At 62.6% G+C, this 16,619-nt stretch overlaps 3 protein-coding genes across 9 annotated transcripts; 1 reads left to right on the top strand and 2 right to left on the bottom strand.

Annotated features, from left to right (window-relative positions):
- Positions 1 to 3,338, bottom strand: C8H2orf81 (chromosome 8 C2orf81 homolog). 3 transcript variants are annotated; one of them, XM_063309894.1, is made up of 4 exons: positions 3,229 to 3,338; positions 2,698 to 2,844; positions 1,901 to 2,107; positions 1 to 1,120 (listed from the first exon to the last, which is right to left on the bottom strand). In XM_063309894.1, exons 3-4 carry the CDS (start codon positions 2,069 to 2,071, stop codon positions 74 to 76), a joined length of 1,218 nt encoding a protein of 405 aa, XP_063165964.1. In that variant the 5' UTR covers positions 2,072 to 2,107; positions 2,698 to 2,844; positions 3,229 to 3,338; the 3' UTR covers positions 1 to 73. The 3 variants fall into 3 exon arrangements, with proteins under 3 accessions (XP_063165964.1, XP_063165965.1, XP_063165963.1); XM_063309895.1 differs by lacking the exon at positions 2,698 to 2,844 and having other exon boundaries at positions 3,229 to 3,322; XM_063309893.1 differs by lacking the exon at positions 3,229 to 3,338 and having other exon boundaries at positions 2,698 to 2,952.
- On the top strand, positions 3,099 to 7,511 carry WDR54 (WD repeat domain 54). 3 transcript variants are annotated; one of them, XM_063309897.1, is made up of 10 exons: positions 3,099 to 3,352; positions 3,463 to 3,525; positions 3,654 to 3,720; positions 4,425 to 4,481; positions 4,802 to 4,929; positions 5,202 to 5,302; positions 5,672 to 5,834; positions 6,284 to 6,358; positions 6,742 to 6,888; positions 7,080 to 7,511. In XM_063309897.1, exons 1-9 carry the CDS (start codon positions 3,134 to 3,136, stop codon positions 6,871 to 6,873), a joined length of 1,005 nt encoding a protein of 334 aa, XP_063165967.1. In that variant the 5' UTR covers positions 3,099 to 3,133; the 3' UTR covers positions 6,874 to 6,888; positions 7,080 to 7,511. The 3 variants fall into 3 exon arrangements, with proteins under 3 accessions (XP_063165967.1, XP_063165968.1, XP_063165966.1); XM_063309898.1 differs by having other exon boundaries at positions 7,083 to 7,511; XM_063309896.1 differs by lacking the exon at positions 7,080 to 7,511 and having other exon boundaries at positions 6,742 to 7,028.
- A 530-nt stretch (positions 7,512 to 8,041) lies between these two features.
- LOC134501740 (rho-related BTB domain-containing protein 2-like) lies at positions 8,042 to 14,359 on the bottom strand. Of its 3 annotated transcripts, XM_063309649.1 has the most exons (10): positions 14,344 to 14,359; positions 13,304 to 13,511; positions 13,127 to 13,230; positions 12,276 to 12,461; positions 11,160 to 12,076; positions 10,936 to 11,054; positions 9,965 to 10,115; positions 9,731 to 9,819; positions 9,377 to 9,482; positions 8,042 to 9,045 (listed from the first exon to the last, which is right to left on the bottom strand). In XM_063309649.1, exons 2-10 carry the CDS (start codon positions 13,493 to 13,495, stop codon positions 8,873 to 8,875), a joined length of 2,037 nt encoding a protein of 678 aa, XP_063165719.1. In that variant the 5' UTR covers positions 13,496 to 13,511; positions 14,344 to 14,359; the 3' UTR covers positions 8,042 to 8,872. The 3 variants fall into 3 exon arrangements, with proteins under 3 accessions (XP_063165719.1, XP_063165720.1, XP_063165718.1); XM_063309650.1 differs by lacking the exon at positions 14,344 to 14,359 and having other exon boundaries at positions 12,393 to 12,461; positions 13,304 to 13,853; XM_063309648.1 differs by lacking the exon at positions 14,344 to 14,359 and having other exon boundaries at positions 13,304 to 13,850.
- Positions 14,360 to 16,619: the final 2,260 nt, after the last annotated feature.

The following is a 16,619-nucleotide window of genomic DNA, read 5'->3' on the forward strand; positions in this document are numbered from 1 at the left end:
CCATGCCCAAGGCTTCATTTTATTTTATGACAGTATGGTGCTGGGATGTGGCTGGTGAGCAGCCCCACCCTCATCACAACATGGCTCCAGGGCACAAGTGTGGCAGATACTGTGGCTCCCGAAGGAACAGCTCTGTAGCCCTGCTGGAAAAGGACCCCTGAGGGCTCAAGGGCCGAAGGGCCCCATGCATCTCCTTGACGTCCTCCGGACTGACAGCAGGTGGCAGGTGCGGACTCGGATTTCTACCACGACCACGGAGGGTCACTCCTGGGGCTAGGTCAACAGTCTCCACCAGCAAGGCGGGCTTGACAAAGACAAAGCCGGTGGGCTCAAGGGTCCTTCCTGGCAGAAGAGGATGGGCTGCCTGCTCCGGGAGGCTCTTCTGCATCACCTTTAAGGGATCCTCCCACAGCAGCCCTGGGGGTCCTCCATGAGCCTGGAGGCTGCTTCGATCCACAGGGGCCTGCTTGACCAGGGCAGGGCCTTTAGAGGGATGGCGCTGTTTGCAGCGCCCCGAGACCGTCTTCAGTGCTTCCTGGCACCTGGACTCAGCGTCGGGGTCCACCACTTCCACCATTGGCTTGATCCACCGCTTCGGCAGGCGAGCTGGCTCCAGGTGAGGCACCAGCGTGATGTTCCCGGTCTCATCGTAGAAAACGTCCTTGATGTTGGGGGGGCGGCCCATCTGGATCCGGAGGAGGTTGCTGCACGAGGAAGGCAGCAGGGGCTGGGCAGAGCCCAGCAAGTGCAGAGAGCTCACCTCCAGGGGGCCCTGGGAGAGTTTCCGCAAAAGGAGCTCCTTCTCAGAGCCATCTGGGGGCTTCGCAACATAATCAAACCTGGCCGACTGGGGGGCCACCAGGAGTGGCTGGGAAGACAGCTTCCCTTTGTGGGACAGCCTGGGAGCAACTGCTGCGGCGACGGGCATGGACTGCGACTGGGCCTTCAGCAGCACCCTGCTGCTCTGTGGCCTGGGAGGCTTGGGTTCCGGCATGGTGTCTCGCTGGGGCAATCCCTCCTCCCACCGGAGAGACACCGGGGGCAGCTCAGCCATGGTGGCTTCCTCACCAGGCAGCTTCTCGACAGCAGGTGCTTCCTCTGGCAGTTTCGCTGGAGAAACCTGGAGGAAAGGGATCAAAGCAGAATCCTGGGCTGAACTATCCTGGGCGTGACTGTCTCCTAGCAAGAGAGTTCAAGGTTAGTTTAGCATTGTTTATTGTAAACCGCTGAGTGGAGTCGCTCTTTGAGTGAGATGGGTGGTGACAAAATTAGAAATATATATACGTACATATATATATATATAAAGGAATGAATGAATGAACGAAGGAAGGAAGGAAAGGGTCAGGAAAAGGAGAACCAAAGAAACAGCACCTCTTAATCTGTAAGCTTTTTCCATGAACTGTAAAGAGTTAAGCTGGTTTTTCCTGCCAGTGACCTTATATATAAATGCTTTTTTATCTGGATATGATGTAACAAAAGGCAGCTTAAATAAAAGGGTAAGAAATTATAAACATTCGCTAAAAGTGCAGGTTACACCAACACTGATGGCTGATTTCCAGGACTTCCTAAACTGGACCACTTAACTATCAGGCTGGTTTAACAGGTTTGGCTCAGCTGTGCCACCGAGGGAAGGAGGCTGGAGAGCCACTAGCCCACCGTCTGAAGCTCCTGGCGTATTATTTTACAGTGAGAAAAGCCTCATACTTCCCCTCGCTTCTGAAGCCAGGGCATTTGCCGTGTGTGTACAGAACAGAGGAACTTGCACAACCCGAGTCCTCCCTGTATTTGATAGGCTGGACCACCCTTGGGCTGCACGGTGGGCATCCCATGCGCTCTGGCCAATGTGCTCTCTGCTCTGTCCTCTTCAAAACTAACTCTGCCCAGCTTCGCTGTATCCTACCTCTCCTTCATCAGGGCTTGGCACAGTCTGCAGCACAGGCACAGATCCCTGGGCCCAGGAATCTGTGATGCAGGCCACCGGCTCCTCGTCCTCCTGCCAGGTGGGGTCCGCTGGCACATCGCTTTCCCCTTCATCTCGTCCCAGAAAGCGCCACTCAATGATTTGCAGCATGGCCTCCCGCGCCTGGTTAATGACGTAGGGGACGCACTGGAAAGAGCAGGTAGACGCTGGGCCCTTGCAAATGGGGGTGGGCAAGAGAGTCCAGAGAATGCAGGGTTTGGGAGCTGGGGGGCCCTGCTTCCACCCACCCTGGAAAACTGACATGCCCCAGGCATTGGCCTGTCGACACAAGCCTCTGGACATTCGCAGATGCAGGGCACCACGGTGCACAGATCGGGCGCTTTCAGGAACGTCTCCTAATGTTGCCTCCCGCCCAGCCCCATCCCACCCCCACGGCACAGCGGTTCAGGCGCTGGACTAGAAATCCGGGACCACGAGTTCCAGTCTCCTTCAGGCACAGAAGCAGGCCGGGGACCTTGGCTCAACCTACCTCGGGGATGGCGCAGTGGGGAAAACGGGAGGCGGTGCGGTTGACTCACACTGCCTTGACCTGAGAGAGGAGGGGAGGCCCTTTCCTGCCCGCCCTCCTCCGCTTGGCCGCTGGCGCCCCGCCGGCCTGCCCGGGGCCCGGCTCCGGCCCCGCGTTCGTGACCCTTTGCCCTCGGGGGGCTCCTGGGAAAGCCGCCCGGCCGCCTCCGCGGCAGGAGCGTCCCTCCCGGGGCTCGGTGGCGGCTCACCTGCTGGGCCAGGTAGACCTTGTAGCAGTCCTCCAGCACCTGGTCCAGCAGCGCCGCCAGCACGTCGCCCACCACGTCCTCCGCTTCCTCGAAGGCCAGCAGCGAGAGCCACTCGCTCTCCGACAGGCGCCCCGGGACGATCTCCACCTGCGGGACGGGCACCGTGGGCGGGCGGGACCGCTCCGCGCGGGACTTGGCCTGGGCCACGCGGTCGCGGGACGCCATCTCCGGCTGCCGGTCGAGCGGGGGGCTCGCGGGCGGGCGGGCCCGGGCCTCCTGCTGCCCCGCCTGCCCAGGGCCTGCGCCTGCCGAACGGCCCTCCCGCGGCGCCGTCGCCGGGCAACCGCCCCGCCCGCGTTGCCGGGGCAACGGGCAGCGCCACCCTCTCCGCGCCTGCGCCTGCGCCTGCGCCGTCTGCGGGGCGGGGGACGCCGGGATGTACCGGCGGGAGCGCAGCGTGGCCCTGAAGGGCAGCAGCCTGGCGCTCTACAATAACCTGAGCGTCCTGCCGCTGCCCGCCAAGCGGCTCACCTACTTCGCCAGCGTGCACGGCGCCACCGTCAGCCTGGTCAGCGCCGCGGGGGACGGGACGGGCTGCGCGCACCGCCAGCTGCAGGCCCGCGAGGGCGGCCTCGGGCCCTCCGTCGTCACCCAGGCAGGTCCCGCGGGGCGGAGGGACGGCAGGGGAGGCCGGGGGCGGCTCGGGGGGGCGGGCGAGCGCGCGCGCGCCCCCGGCGCCCCGCGAGAAACGCTCCCCTCTTGCAGGCGGCCTGGTGCGTCCTCCCCTCCCGGGCGCTGCTGGTGCTGGCTTCGTGGAAGGGCATCCAGGTGAGGCCGCGAGTGGGGCGGGGCGGGGCGGCCCGGGCGGCGCGTGCCGGGGCGGGGGGGGCGGCGCCGGGGTGCCCGCCGAGCCCCAGCGCCGCCCCCCGCCCTCCGCCTCCTTCTGTCCCCTGCAGATGTACGAGTCTGACGGGTCTGCCCTGGTGTATTGGCACGCGCTGGACGGCACCGAGGCCTCGGCAGGTACCCTTTCCCGGGAGGGGAGGAAAGGGGAGGGGTGGGGCTCACATGAACACACCAATCACCCGGCATCCCCCCCCCCCGCCTTTATTGCCTCGCAACAGGCTAGTAGGATTGGGGCCGTTCGAATCTCCCTGGGGGGCTGCTGTTCCTTCCCCACCCCCCACCCCCCCGTGGCTCCTCTGCCTGGGAGGCTCCTGCCCTTCTCTGGGTTGGAAGCAAGGGCTTTGGAATCCTCCTCACCCTCTTTTCCGGTTCAGCGGCCTTGTTTTTAGCCATCTGAGCCCAGAACGGCCAGGTCTCCTTTGGGCCTTTGGCGTTCTTCACCCAACCAGGGTGGTGTGGCGTTGGGTAGAGAAGAACCACGTTCCCTTGTGTGATCCTCTTCCATGACTGCTCTGCTGCCACAAGCATGTCCCAGCCAGCCTGATGAGGGGTAGGGGGCGGCACAGGACCCGGGCTTCAACTTTTCGGAGTGGCCATCCCTGTTTACTCCTCTGCCCAACAAGCCGGAGCAGGCAGCGGCTCTCTGGCCCAGGTCTGCTGCATCTTTGGCGAGGGATGCCCCAGTTTTTCATGGGTGGGCTGGGCACTGGGGCTCAGTCAAAACCACACAACCGGTTGCACTCAAAGGAAGCCCCCATGTAAGCAGAGGGGACCTGGGGCTCACAGCTTTTCTACCTCATCTGTGCCCTCTCACCCACCAGGGATGGTGCTGTTTGCTCGTGGGATTGCAGCGACAGGACAACGCTTTGTTTGTGTGGGTGAGCGAGCAGGGAGATGCGAGGGGCCCTGGGCTGAGGGCCTCTCACCACTGGGATGGTGGGAGATGGCCACAGGGTGAGGTGAGGCCCGTTTGGGGGAGGCACGGAAAAGGAGAGTTGGCGCTGCAGCCTCCTCGCAGTGGCGGATTGGGCCACCAGCTGGTTTCAGCAAGCTGCCGCCGGGACAGATTCCTCTGGGAGCAGCACAGAGGGGATCGTGGCCAGGAGGATCGCTCGTTGGTTTCAGGGAAGGCGGGTGTCTGATTCTCCCCAAGAGAGCGGAGAGGTAGACCTTAGGCCTGATCCCCTCTCTGCTGCAGGGACATCCTCCGGTTCAGTCCTCGTCTTTGACGTCCCCTCCAAAGGCACCGACATCATGTTGAGCGAAGTCCTCGAGCAGCACAGCAGCGCCATCACTGACATTGGCGCAGAGCTCTGCGAGCAGCCGGTAAGGCCGGACCAGGCCAGCCCGAGCCCCCGAGGGCAGTTGCAGGCTCCCCCTGTGCTCTTTCGGGCCGCCCTTACTGGGGTGCCGGCTACGGCTGCCTCTCCTGGGCCGGGGTCATCTTCAAGCTGACGGGAGAGTGGCGCTCAGCCCTCCAGCCCTCCTGCCTTTTTGTCTGTGTCCCTCTAGCCAAGAGGCAGCCGTTAAGACAGGCCTTTGGAAAGTCCAAACACCCGTTGCCCGCTGCAGGACTTCTGTTCTTTCTCATGTCACAGGAGGGAGCCGCAGATCTGGTGACTGCAGACGACTCTGGAGCATTGTGCGTTTGGCGGTCTGGGGAGACGTTCAGCCTGATCACCAAAATCCCAGCTTCTGAGTAAGACGGGGAGGCAGGCTGGTCCTGAGGCAGGAGCGGGGGCAATTGGATCTCTTACAAACTGCACAGCAAGAAGACTCCTATAGCAGTTTGTGCCTCCCCTGCTCCTCTGCAGCAGCTGAGAAACAGAGCTTGGGGTGGCTGGTGGGGACGGGGGGGAGTCCTCCTCTTCTCACATCGGAACTGGCCTGTGCTCTGGGCTGCAAGAGCAAGGCTGTGACATCTCACCTGCTGCAGGGTTTTGCTCAGTTAGAGTTAGGGTGGGAAGCTGCCCTCTCTCCTTTGCAGCCCTCTGGCAGGATGTGCTCTGCCTTCAGGCTCCTGCACAAGCCGAGCAGGGCCTGATTCCTTCCCCCCTTCATGCGCCAGGTCCGCCTGCTCCTCTGTGAAGCTGTGGAACGGGGTCATTGCTGCAGGTTATGGGAATGGGGAGATCCGCTTGTATGAAGCGGCGCATGGAACCTTGAGAGCTGGAGTCAGCGCTCACGCACGCTGGATCTATGCCCTGGACCTGGCACCGCTCTCTGGGAAGGTGAGCCTGTTGCTTGCTGGGAGGTTTGGATATGATTGGGGGGCAGGGGGCGGGCAAGAGCTTGGTAGGATGCCTCTGTTGGCAGGCACAAGTCCCGATCAACTTCCCCGGTTCTGGACAGCAAAGTCTGAGACATGTACGCCGAGGCTGCAGTGTGCGCAGACCTGGGGAACTCCTTGGTGCAGGAGACAGAGAGGCTCTGAAGAGCTGGTGGAGGTGGCCCCCCAGTAGGCAAATGGCTGTGTGCAGTCACCACGACCACAACCTGCCTGGGGGTGGTGGGGCTGCTCTTGGTCCAGCTAGAACCCCCCCCCCTGCAGGCAGCTTTGGCACTCTCGCTCCCCTGCAAAGGGTCCCCTTTTTTGGGAGGGCTCTCCAATGCCAGGGCTGCAAAACCAGGGATGTGGCCCGCCTTGAGGCTTTGCCTTCTCTGCCTTTTTTCTGCCCAGCTGCTATCTGCCGCCGAGGACTCTTTTGTGCAGGTCTGGGGACTGAGCCACAATGCAGACACGGAGAGCATTGAGGTACGGGAAGTGGGCAGGAGCAGAGAGTTGGCCTAAGGGCCACTCTGCCGAGGACGTGGGGAAATCTCATCTTTCCAGAAGCTCACTCCAGATTCCTGGGCTTCTCTTGCTTCATCCTCCTGGGTATCCCAGATGGTGCCAGGGAAAGTCTGATAGTCCCCTTACTCAACTGGAACGTGCCCACGTTACTCTGAGCCTAGCTGGGATGTTAAGAACGCCCGCTAAAAGCATCTGGGCCCTGGGGCTGCCTTGGCAAGTCACAGCCAGAAACCTGCTTGGGAGCATCAGGGCAGACTCTCTCTGGCCAGACCCCCCTTTGCTTCCCAGCCGTGACAGCTCTCGCAGGGGGTGGGAGTGCCCAAATGGTGCCTATTTTCCTGCAGATCAAGCATTGCCATACAGAGTGTGTGACCGACACCCTGATTTGTGGTGCCCGCTTCTGCAATCCTGAAGGCACTGCCTTCGCCATCACCGGCTTCGAGCTCAGCGAGATCATCCGCTACCTCCAGGTGTAGCCCTTCTGGTTGCAGGTAGTTGCTGGAAGCAGAGAAAGGGCTGATCCAGTCAGCTTGCAGTGTCTGTGCGAGCTTGGCCTAGGAGCGGGGCAGGGTGACACACGAAGAGAGCAGCTGTTCCCAGCTCCTACCCTCCCCAGGCCTGCCTCCCTCCCAAGTCAGCAAACGACCCCCCCCAGAAAGGCCCTTTATTCTTTTGCCCCAAGCAGGCTTCTCCTCGGATTCCCATGTATCCAGCGCCTGGGTGTCTTCTTCTGCCCAATAGCTCAAGGTGCCCCCTCTGCCAGAGAATCCTGCCATGGAGGTTGAGCAGGGGAGGCCTGTCCTTGTCTCCCACTGGTCCAGCTCTTCAGCAGGGAGCCTGTGTCACGTGGCTGTGCAGCCAAGGGGAGCTCGGTTGGGTCCTGCAGCAGCACCCTTGCCAGGCTCCCTAAGCTGAGCCCTTGAAGAAATGCCTGTGCAGCCCAGGAGCTTGGCAGCTTCAGAGATTCTGGCCAGAAGAGTCCTCCCACCCTGCCCAAGGTTTGTTTAGACTGCAAATGCTTCCTCGCACACTGGATTGCTTTTTTAGCATCTCAGAGCAAGCAGCCACGCTGTCTATTTTCCTAAAGAATAAAATATAGTTACGATAGTTATGTTTGGCTGAGAAGGTAGAAAGTTTGGTGCCGTTGCCTGTTTTTTTTATTTTTAACTATGTGAGTGGTCCCCACCCCCATCAGGGCCAGCATGCATGAGCTGAGAGCGCCTGGCTTCTGCAGCGCCTCAGCTGATGGGCAGCATGCTCAGGAAGCCCCTTGCCGAATCACATCCTGATTTCTCTGCCATTACCTTTAGCTGTGTGCCCTTTCTCCAACTGTCTCATCCTCCATGGGCTTCTTTGGTCCCCTTCGAAGTCCTAGAGAGCACATTAGGAAGGTGCGCTACCCCAAATCCATAATCTTGCCTCCAAGTGCAGGGGTGGGGTACAGGGAGAGCCGCAGGAGTGCACAAATTGTGGCTCATTTGCTGTGTAATCTCTGATTTATGGAACTGGGCAGGTCACCTGGCATCCCCTTCCCTCCCCCATCTGTCATAGCGCTGTTAGCAGAAAGTAAGGCCCTCTGCTTTCACCTGCAGACCAGAGAGTCACCCCCGCCAGGTCAGGTATTAGCAGACTCACACAGGGATGCACAATACAAAAGGCTCTTTATTAAAGGTTCCAAACAATCCAATACTGAAGTGTGTAAGAAACGGGGGCTAGCCCAGCTCACAGTGGTTATGCAGATGCACGCAGGCCACAAAGGACCTGCAGACATCACAGCCCTTCGGTCCGGGGAAGGTCACGCTGGCCCACCCTCGGGTCTGTTTGTGCTTGGCTGAGGTCTTGAGATAGAATGGAACAGGTAGAAAAAAGTGAAAAAGGGTTTAAAAACTGCAGTTTAGCAGGGGCCCCTCCTTTTGCTAAAATACATTTCCCTTAATGCACCAGGCAGGCGGGGGCAAGAGGGAAGAGTAGGTGCCTCCTGCCCCTTTACGCCACCCCAAGAAAGGGCTGATTCTGGGAGAGGCTTGTCTTGTGTCCAAGGCACAGCCGCAAAGCCTCTCCACGCTGCCCCCTCACACAGGCATGGAAGAGGAAGCCCTTTCTGCAGCTAGTTGCCCCCCAGCAGGGCCTGTGGCTCTCCCCTCATGCACCCACCCCACCTCCTGAAGTCCTCCCACCGGTCCCCTTCCACGGCACATAGTCACACTACAACCCCCCCTCCTTTTCCTCGGTCACCTGCGCAGCCACCTCTCCCCCCTCCCCCCTCCCCAGAATACTGCCAAGGTCTGAGGTAGCAACTGAGAGTGCGCTGGCTTGGCCCCCTGCCCCCCAGGTAAAGGCATGGCAGCAATGGCAAGAGGCACAGAGCTGGGGGTGGGAAGGCAGCCTGTAAACAAGGCAGAGGCACCCACTCCCCAGCAAAGGCACCAGCAGGGTGGCCCCCTCCCTCCTGGCGGGCAGGGCGCAACTGTCAGCTCAGGAGATGTGGCTGGCCTGATGGCGCCAGAAGCACCACTTGCTGCGCGGGTGCTGCTTGCGGAGGGCCTCCTCCTCTTGTGCCCGCTCCTTCTGCATGCGCAGGTAGCGGTCCTCCTCCTTCAGGTACCAGACTGGCGGCCAGCGGTGGCCCTCAAAGTGGGCCTTGTTCTCTGGGGAGGAGTGGGATGAGGCCATCATCAAGCATGCGTGCCCACAGAGCTAGGCACGCTTTCCCACCCCCACACACCCCGCCCACAGGTGGCTGGAGCAGGAGCCCTCCTCCCGCAGAGGAGTCAGAGCAGCCAGGCGGTCCTTGGTGGGGCAGGGGGCTGCTCTGGACGCTGTCTCCCCACCCTGATTCCTGCCTGGGGTACAGACCGGTCCAGGCTGGTGGCGGCAGAAAACAGGTCAAAGCAAAAAGGGGCCCAAGTGAACAACAACAGGCACCTCTGTCCCCACCAGAGTCCTGGGAGCGCCCCCCGCCTCGGCCCGCAGGCTTACCGGGAGACATGGCCTTCATCTCACGGGGAAACCGGCGGCAGACGCTGTTGTAGTTGGTGCAGATATAGTGAAGGCACCAGGCGGCCAGCTGAAGCGCATTGTGGAACTGGGGGGAGGCAGGAAGGTGAGATGACTGAATCCCACTCTGCTGCCTCCCTGGACCACTGCCCCGCCTGGAGGAATTCACAGCCACAAGAGCCATGGGGGGGGGGGAGTTGGCACACGCTACCCCTAAGCCCACTTGCAGGGAACACTCCTCCGCTTGGGCATCCTGGGGCTGAGACCAAGGCAGCCCCCGCACAACAGAGGCGAATCCAAGGAGAAGGGGGCTGGGCAGGTGAGGCTGCATCGCACCTGCGTCATTTCCAGGTAGAGGATCACCTGGGCATCGATTTCCACCTGCTGCAGGCTGGCATGCACCAGCTCATCCACCGCATGCTGCTCTGGAAAGAAAAGGGAGAAATGCCTCAGGGCAGAGCCATCTTCCTGCAGCCCTAGGGGAGCACCTGTGGCTCTCCCCCTGCTTGGCTGCTGCTCCTCATTGGTGCCCACAGAGGGGCTGGCAAGGGAGCCCCAGGAAGGACTTACCAGTCAGGGCCTGCAGGCGGGTCAGACAGAGGCGGTTGGTGAGTACCAGCAGCTCCATGGCGTCCAGGTCTGGGCTGGGGACAAAGAGGTCCGTGTACAGGAACTCCAGCACAGCCCGAAGGCAGGCGCAGTTGGTGCCTGGCAGGGAGACCTAGGGATTGCAGAGGGGGCACTCAGGGAGCCCTGTGCCAAGCCTCTGCCCCCACCAACCCCAGCCCCCACGCTTTGGCCTCCTGCAACCATTCCCAGCAATTTGGGAGGAACTTTGTTCATGGCACACGTAGAATCACACAGCTGTAGGCTCTGCAGGTCCTGGGCAAGGGAGCAGCAGGCTGGGGAGACATGTGGCCTTGGTGGCAGCAGAAGCCCCGTGACCCTCTTTCCCAGAGGTCCCAGGCAGGGCTGCTGGGGCTGGCCATCCCTCCCCTCAGAAGCCAGTGGGACATCCTCCCCACAAAGGTTTTCATAGGCAAAAAGCTTCGGGGCAGGGGGAGCTCTAGAGCAGGAAGGCTGCTGCAGCTCAGCCCAGGTGGGGTGGCTAGTAGGGCATCTGCTCCTCTGGCTGGCACCGGGGTCAGCTGCCAAGCCAGGAAGCCTCACACACAGGAAGGATCTTCTTCCAGCGCACTCTGGGCAATGATCCTCAATTATCCCCAGGAAAGAAACTAGCCTGTAACTCCTACGGGGTGGCGGTGGGGGTGGGCCCTGTACTCTTATGCCACCCTGGAGCCCACTTATCCCAACCCCCGGACTAGGGTCTCTGGGGGCCAAGTTGGGGTTTCGCAGCACCCAGGGAGGGGAGGCATTCCTCCCAGAAGCCACCCAGGAAGAGGCAGCCTGCCCCCCTGCTGGGGAGCCCCCCCCAACATGCATAGCAGCTCAGGCTGCCCTGCAGCCCCCCAACCATAGCAGGGGGGACCCCCTGCACAACTCCACTTCCCTGGAGCTGGCAGCAGGGCAACCTGCCTCACCTCAGCCGCACAGCTCTCCCGGAAGGTGCCCCCAAACATGGCCACCATGAAGTCGCAGCCTGCAAGCAGGAGGGGCTTGTGTGCCGGCACTGAGCCGTCGTCCACTACGAACACCACATCTGCCGGAGGGGGGAGAACAGAGCCATGGTCTGTCACTGAGAAGGGGGCCGCCTGCCTGAGCCGCTCTCTCTTGCAGAGCCTGCTCTGCCCCCCACCCCCCCCACCTGCAAAGGAGCCTTTGCTGAGGCACTCCTTGATCCGGTTGGCCCGGCGCACATGGAAGGCCTTGGTAATCTCGTGGTTCATGAAGCTCTCCTTGTTGAGGACGTTGGCCACCATCATGCGCAAGTCAAACACCTCCAGCAGCTCGGCAATGGCGGCCACCTGCATGAGGCCAGCCTGGTGTTGTCCTAGGCTCCCAGTGTACAGGTATTCCAGCACCACCTTGAAAGGGCCCAGCTGCACCAGCTCGTCCAGGTACACGGCCGTCATCGGCTTCTCCTGCTGGCTGACTGGGTCCCGCACCACCTCCTGCCGCACGTCGGCAAAGCCCCGGCCCCAGCCAGAGACCGGGCAGGGTCTCTGGGCGGGGCACAGTGGCTCATCGCTCTGTGAGGGCCGCAGCGGCACAACCTGCACAGCCACGGCCAGGCGTCCCCGGTCAGCCGCATCCAAGCTCTTCGTCCGGCTGGCCGGCTCCTTCCCGCTGGCCAGCTCGCCCCCCAAGTCCAGCGCGAAGAGGTCATAGAACCGGGAGCAGGATGTGGCCAGGTAGACCCTGTGGGCAAAGAGCTGGTGGCCTCCTGGCAGGCGGAAAACAACATCAGCGCAAAGCGGCTCGTGGAAAAGCGCACTGGGCCCACGGCCTTCTCCGGTGGCTGGCTCAGGGATGTGAATGATGGGCGGGGGGGGCTTGGGGGGCAAGAAGGGGGCTTGCAGCAGAGGCCGCTGCGTCTTCTTGAGGTGAGATTTCCAGAACTGGAGGTGGCGACGGGAGATGAGGGCGGCCCGAATTGCATTGTCAAAGACATCCTTGATGCCAAACTGAGCCACCACGCTTGTCTCGTAATACGGGATGCCCAGCTCCTTGGCTACCTCGTGCCCGCACTCGGGGGGCAGAATGTCCGATGGTTTGATGGGCCTGAAATAAAGCAAGAAGAGGGACACCAATTAGCAAGAAATGCCCAGGGAGCCCCCTCAAATGGCAGACTAACCCAGCTGTGGCAAAGGGAAGGCACCCCCTTGAAACAGGCAGGAACCAGTTCAGTAGGGGGGCTAACTATTCCTGCCAGCCCACCAAGAACAAGTGGCCTCATGCAGTGGGACGGGCGGGGCCCTACTTGGCCAAGGGACGACGCGCCCGGTTCACTGCCTCAAGGTCTGCATAGCGCAGGTCCAGCTGGCAGCCCACCAGCACGATGGGAGTACGCGGGCAGAAGTGCTTGATTTCTGGGTACCACATGGTCTTCACGTGCCGCAGGGAGTTGGGGTTGGCCAAGGAGAAGCAGAGCACCACCACATCGGATCTGCCAAGAAAAAGATGGGGAAGGAAGGAATCAGGCAGAGCAACCCCCCCCCACACTGCTGCAGAGAAGATTGCTGTGCCCATCGGCCCTTGGGGGAGCCAGCCCTGAGCCCCACACGCGCAGCCACCACACACAGAGGGCTATATGGTCCATCCTTGGCTGCCCCGCCTCAAATCCTGACCACCTATGGAGAAATCCTGAATGGTCCAGGATACAAGCAGCTAAGCCCTTCCCGGATGTCTACCTAGGCGGCCAGGGGCCACAGAGCCCCCCTCCCAGCTGCCGCTGCCTTCACCACCACCAAGCTCCAGGTTTTGCAGCAGAGAACAGAGAAGCACCTGCAGATGCAGGAAGGGCTCGGCGCCACCTAGGACCTCTCTCCAGGACAGAGGCTTCCAGAAAACAGGCTGTGCAAGGGGATAGCAGTGCCCAGGGCTGAGGCATTGAAGGGAGCCAACAGTTCCTCCAGGAGAGCTCCCTTGCAGCCTGCCTGCCTGGCCTGGGACTGTCTGGCTGGGACTGAGGCCGGAGCAGCCGCCGCCTCCACCGGCCGGGTCAGGGCCAATAAAGGAAGTGGGGGCAGGAAGAAGGAACTTTCCTGGCCTGGCTGAAGATGAGGAGATGGGCCGGGGGCCCTGCAGCCAGTCCCACTCCGTGCCCCTCACCTGCCGTAGGCGAAGCGCCGGTCTTTGTGGTGATCCCCGAAGGTGTCCCACAGGCGCAGGGAAATGCTGACCTCGTCCACCACGTCGCGGGAGCGCTCCAGCACCTGGGGAGCGCCGAGGCGTCAGGAAGGAGGGGCCCGGCCGGCTGAGCGCGCCCCCTTCCCTCGCGCCGCTCACCTCCTGGCAGACGCGGTACTGGTCGATGGCCCAGACGGTGGGCACGTGGGTGGCCAGCAGCTGGTACTGGGTGAGCGTGGCGTTGCAGGCCCGCGCGCAGATGAGCCGCGTCTTGCCCACCGCGTTGTCGCCCACCACCACGCACTTGATGGTCTCGACGTTGGGACGCTCGTAGTCCAGGTCAATATCCATGGAGCTGCTGCCGCCGCTGCGAGAGAGGCCCGCGATCAGGCGGCCGCCGCCGCCGCCGAGGAAGCAGCGGCCCCCTCAATGCTCGCCGGCCCCGCCCTGGGAAGTCGCTCCTTTACGGGCCCCGGGGGGCCGGCCGCGGCCCTTTCCCCCGCCGGCCTGCGGCGGCGTCCCGGGAGCTGCATCCCATCGCCCCCGCAAGCCTCTCCGCCGGCAGCCGCCGCCGCGCACCCAGCGCCCGGCCCCCCGCTGCCGCGCCCATCGCCGCCGCCGCCGCCCGTCCAGCTGCCTCGCGGCACCGCCCTGCCAATGGGCGCCCGGCCACGCCCCCTCCGCCCGAACAAAGGAGGCGGCGGGGGGCCCGAAGCGTCGCAGCGCCACCAGCCCCGCCCCCGAACCACCCCCCACGTGACGGCCCCCGCGGGCGGGGCTAGGAGGGGCCGCGAAAGCAGCGCGGCGGCGGCGGCGGCGGCGGCGGCCGGAAGGTCGAAGCGCGTACCTTGCCCGGGGCAGGCTCACTTTGCAGCCAAGCGGCGGGAGCGGCGGGAGCGGCGGGAGAGGCGGGGGAGGGGAGAGGCGGGAGGGCGCGTCGAACGGAAGGCGCTCTGCACATGCTCTTGGGCACGCTGGTCGTCCGCAGCTCTTCCCCGCGAAAGCTTGGCCGGCGGAGTGCCCCAACGCGGCTCCGCTGCCTCATTCCACTTCAGTCGAGCCGGGCTCCGGCTGGAACGGAGAGCGCCCGCCCTCAGGGGACGGGCTACCCTCCTCTCTGACCCCGCCGGACCGGCGCCAAGGAAGGCGTTTCGACCCCCGCGCAGCGTCGAGTTCGCTGCACCCCGCGCCCCGTTCACCTTTGCCACGGCCCGGCCCAGGGGCTGGGCGAGTCCGCCTCGCTGGGTTCGTCGCGGCCCCTCCGCTTCCACTTTGGCGGCGTTCCGCGGTATCTCGGGGCGGAGGCAGCGCCGCGGCCGACCCCTCCAGGCGGGCCTTCCGACAGGCGGGGCGCAAAGCTAGCCCTGGCCACGCTCCGGCTGCCGAGGAGCTGCGCGGCCGGCGGGGGGGCGCGGCCTGGGCGAGCGGCCGCGGTTACTTCGTTTCTATCCCGCGCAGCCCTCGCGACTTTCGCGTTTCCTTTTCTTGCCCGGGCTGGCCGGAGCCGCGCAACTTCTCCGCGGATCCTGTCAGCTTCCCTGGCGCTGCCGGGCCCCCTCGATGAGCTCTGCCAGCTCCGGAGCTAGCGGGGCCGCGGATTCGGGCGCCTATTCGGATCGGGGGCCCTGAGCCGGCGGGGGGTCAGCCACAGGGAGACTTGGTGGTGGAGCTCCGCGCGCGCCTGGCGCCCCTCGAAGGGGAGTGCGGCGGGCAAGGTTGCCCGCGGCGCTCCGCATGGGAGAGCGCGCAGCTGGCTGCCCCCCCCCCCCCGCGAACAGGCTGCTTGGCTAGATGGGCCGGCGTCCAACCCAAGCGCGTCGTACGCCCTGAAAATGACGGCGCTGGGGATTCTTCAAGTGCGGCGAGAACAGGGTTCTCGGGGTGGTTAACAAAAAAAAAAAATCCCCCTTTCTGAGGAGCAGAAGGGCTTTTAGTGTTAAGAGCAGAGGGCCACGTCGAGCCCCCCTCAACAAAAATCTGCCAAAGCAAACAGCCAGGCCCCCAAAGGGGGGCCCAACAGAGGGGGACTTTGGGCGGGGCCGGGCTTTGTAGTCCTCGCACTGCCACCGCCTCTGCCGGCTTTGTGGAAGCCTCTCTCGGATCTGTGGCAAGGGCCATTCCCTGAGGTTGCGGGGCGGGTCAGGCCCAGCTGTGGGGCCAAACCCTGGGGCCCCTGGCTGGCCCATGAGGCAGCCTGAGCTACGGGGCAAACAGGATCCTCCCTTCCGTGCATTCTTGCTTGTTTAAAAAACCCGGGTTTTGTGAAGGCCACCAGCCAACCAAGCTGGATTACAGTTGTCTCGTTCTAATTGGTTTGCTTCGAAAACAGCTGCTCTTCACCCCAGCCCAGGGATGCTTGGGGCACCTCTTTTCTGCACCGTGGGCACTCCAGGCTCTTGTGTGTCCCGGGATTCCTTTTGGAAGGCTTTGAAAACGTGGTTTTTAAACGCCTTAGGCTTGGGGTGTTAACAGAGTCCAGTCAGTGTTCGGTCTGCTTGATTTAAGGTTTTGCATGGGGCTGCCCCACCAGTTTCAGGGCTTCCCTTTGCAGAGCTTAGCTGGTCATGTGGCCAGGGCCAGCTCTCCTCTCTCCCCTAGTTTTAACTTGGGAGGTGCCGAGCTCAAGTGGGCTCCCACCCAAGTGGGCAGGAGGAGGAGCCGCAGCAGCCAGCCCAGCCCAGCCCAGTGGAGGCCAGGCAGAATCCTGGTGCCAGACCTGCCTGTGTCCTGCTGCAGCGCCCTGATGGTGGGAGGGTGTGGAGGGGGGGGGCAGCGAAGCTGGAGCAGCAACCCAATCCCCTGCCAGGATGACTGGCACACTCAGGTTGGCAGGGACTTGGAGCCACAGCAGGCAGAGTGGCAGGAGAGGGGCTGGCAGCAGGGCTGGCATGGCTTTGTGCTGACAAGGACAGATGAAGAGAGTGTTAGTGGGAAGGACTTTCAATGGATGAATGCCTGAAGCATGCACCACCATCGGGAAGGGCGGTCCAGCCGGCCACATGGGGCAGGAAGGGGGCAGTGCCTGCCCTCTGCTCCTGGTGTCAGCTGGGGTGCAGCCCCAAGGCCTTTCCCCACTTGCCCCAGCCATGCCCAATGTGCCCCAGCAACCTCTTTTGCTCCTGCTGTACCCCACATCCTTCCTTCACCTTGTCCCCTCCCCAGCCCACCCCACCCCTGCAGCCACCTAAAGGCAACCTGAGCTCTTCTGGTGCTGAAGTTCTCCCTCTTAGGCCAACAGTTTTTGCTACGAATCCAACCTGGCACTCTTCGCTGTTTGCTGCTGAGGCACTTGGGATAAAAATTTGGTTGGGGTACAAGGTGGATCAGACTCCTATGTTCTGAAGCAGGGTCTGTCCAAATAATGCCTGGCTGGCGCTTTCCATAGGCTTGTCAAGTCTTCGATGGTCTCCTTATAAATACAGGTTTAGCGCTCTTCTGAAAAAAAGCTAGATCTGTCCTGCCAGAAGATGGATTT

The sequence above is a fragment of the Candoia aspera genome, chromosome 8 (genome assembly GCF_035149785.1).
Source record: "Candoia aspera isolate rCanAsp1 chromosome 8, rCanAsp1.hap2, whole genome shotgun sequence".
Lineage (NCBI taxonomy): Eukaryota > Metazoa > Chordata > Lepidosauria > Squamata > Boidae > Candoia > Candoia aspera.

Coding starts and splice junctions, on each gene's coding strand:
- C8H2orf81 (XM_063309893.1), bottom strand. CDS start 2,922: ATGGCGTCCCGCGACCGCGTGGCCCAGGCCAAGTCCCGCGCGGAGCGG. Junction 2,108..2,697: donor AGGTCTACCTGGCCCAGCAG/GTGAGCCGCCAC, acceptor TGCTCTTTCCAG/TGCGTCCCCTACGTCATTAA. Junction 1,121..1,900: donor CAAGCCCTGATGAAGGAGAG/GTAGGATACAGC, acceptor CCTTTCCTCCAG/GTTTCTCCAGCGAAACTGCC.
- WDR54 (XM_063309897.1), top strand. CDS start 3,134: ATGTACCGGCGGGAGCGCAGCGTGGCCCTGAAGGGCAGCAGCCTGGCG. Junction 3,721..4,424: donor CGGCACCGAGGCCTCGGCAG/GTACCCTTTCCC, acceptor CTCACCCACCAG/GGATGGTGCTGTTTGCTCGT. Junction 5,303..5,671: donor ACCAAAATCCCAGCTTCTGA/GTAAGACGGGGA, acceptor TTCATGCGCCAG/GTCCGCCTGCTCCTCTGTGA.
- LOC134501740 (XM_063309649.1), bottom strand. CDS start 13,495: ATGGATATTGACCTGGACTACGAGCGTCCCAACGTCGAGACCATCAAG. Junction 13,231..13,303: donor AGTACCGCGTCTGCCAGGAG/GTGAGCGGCGCG, acceptor GGCGCTCCCCAG/GTGCTGGAGCGCTCCCGCGA. Junction 11,055..11,159: donor CAGCAAAGGCTCCTTTGCAG/GTGGGGGGGGTG, acceptor CCCCTCCGGCAG/ATGTGGTGTTCGTAGTGGAC.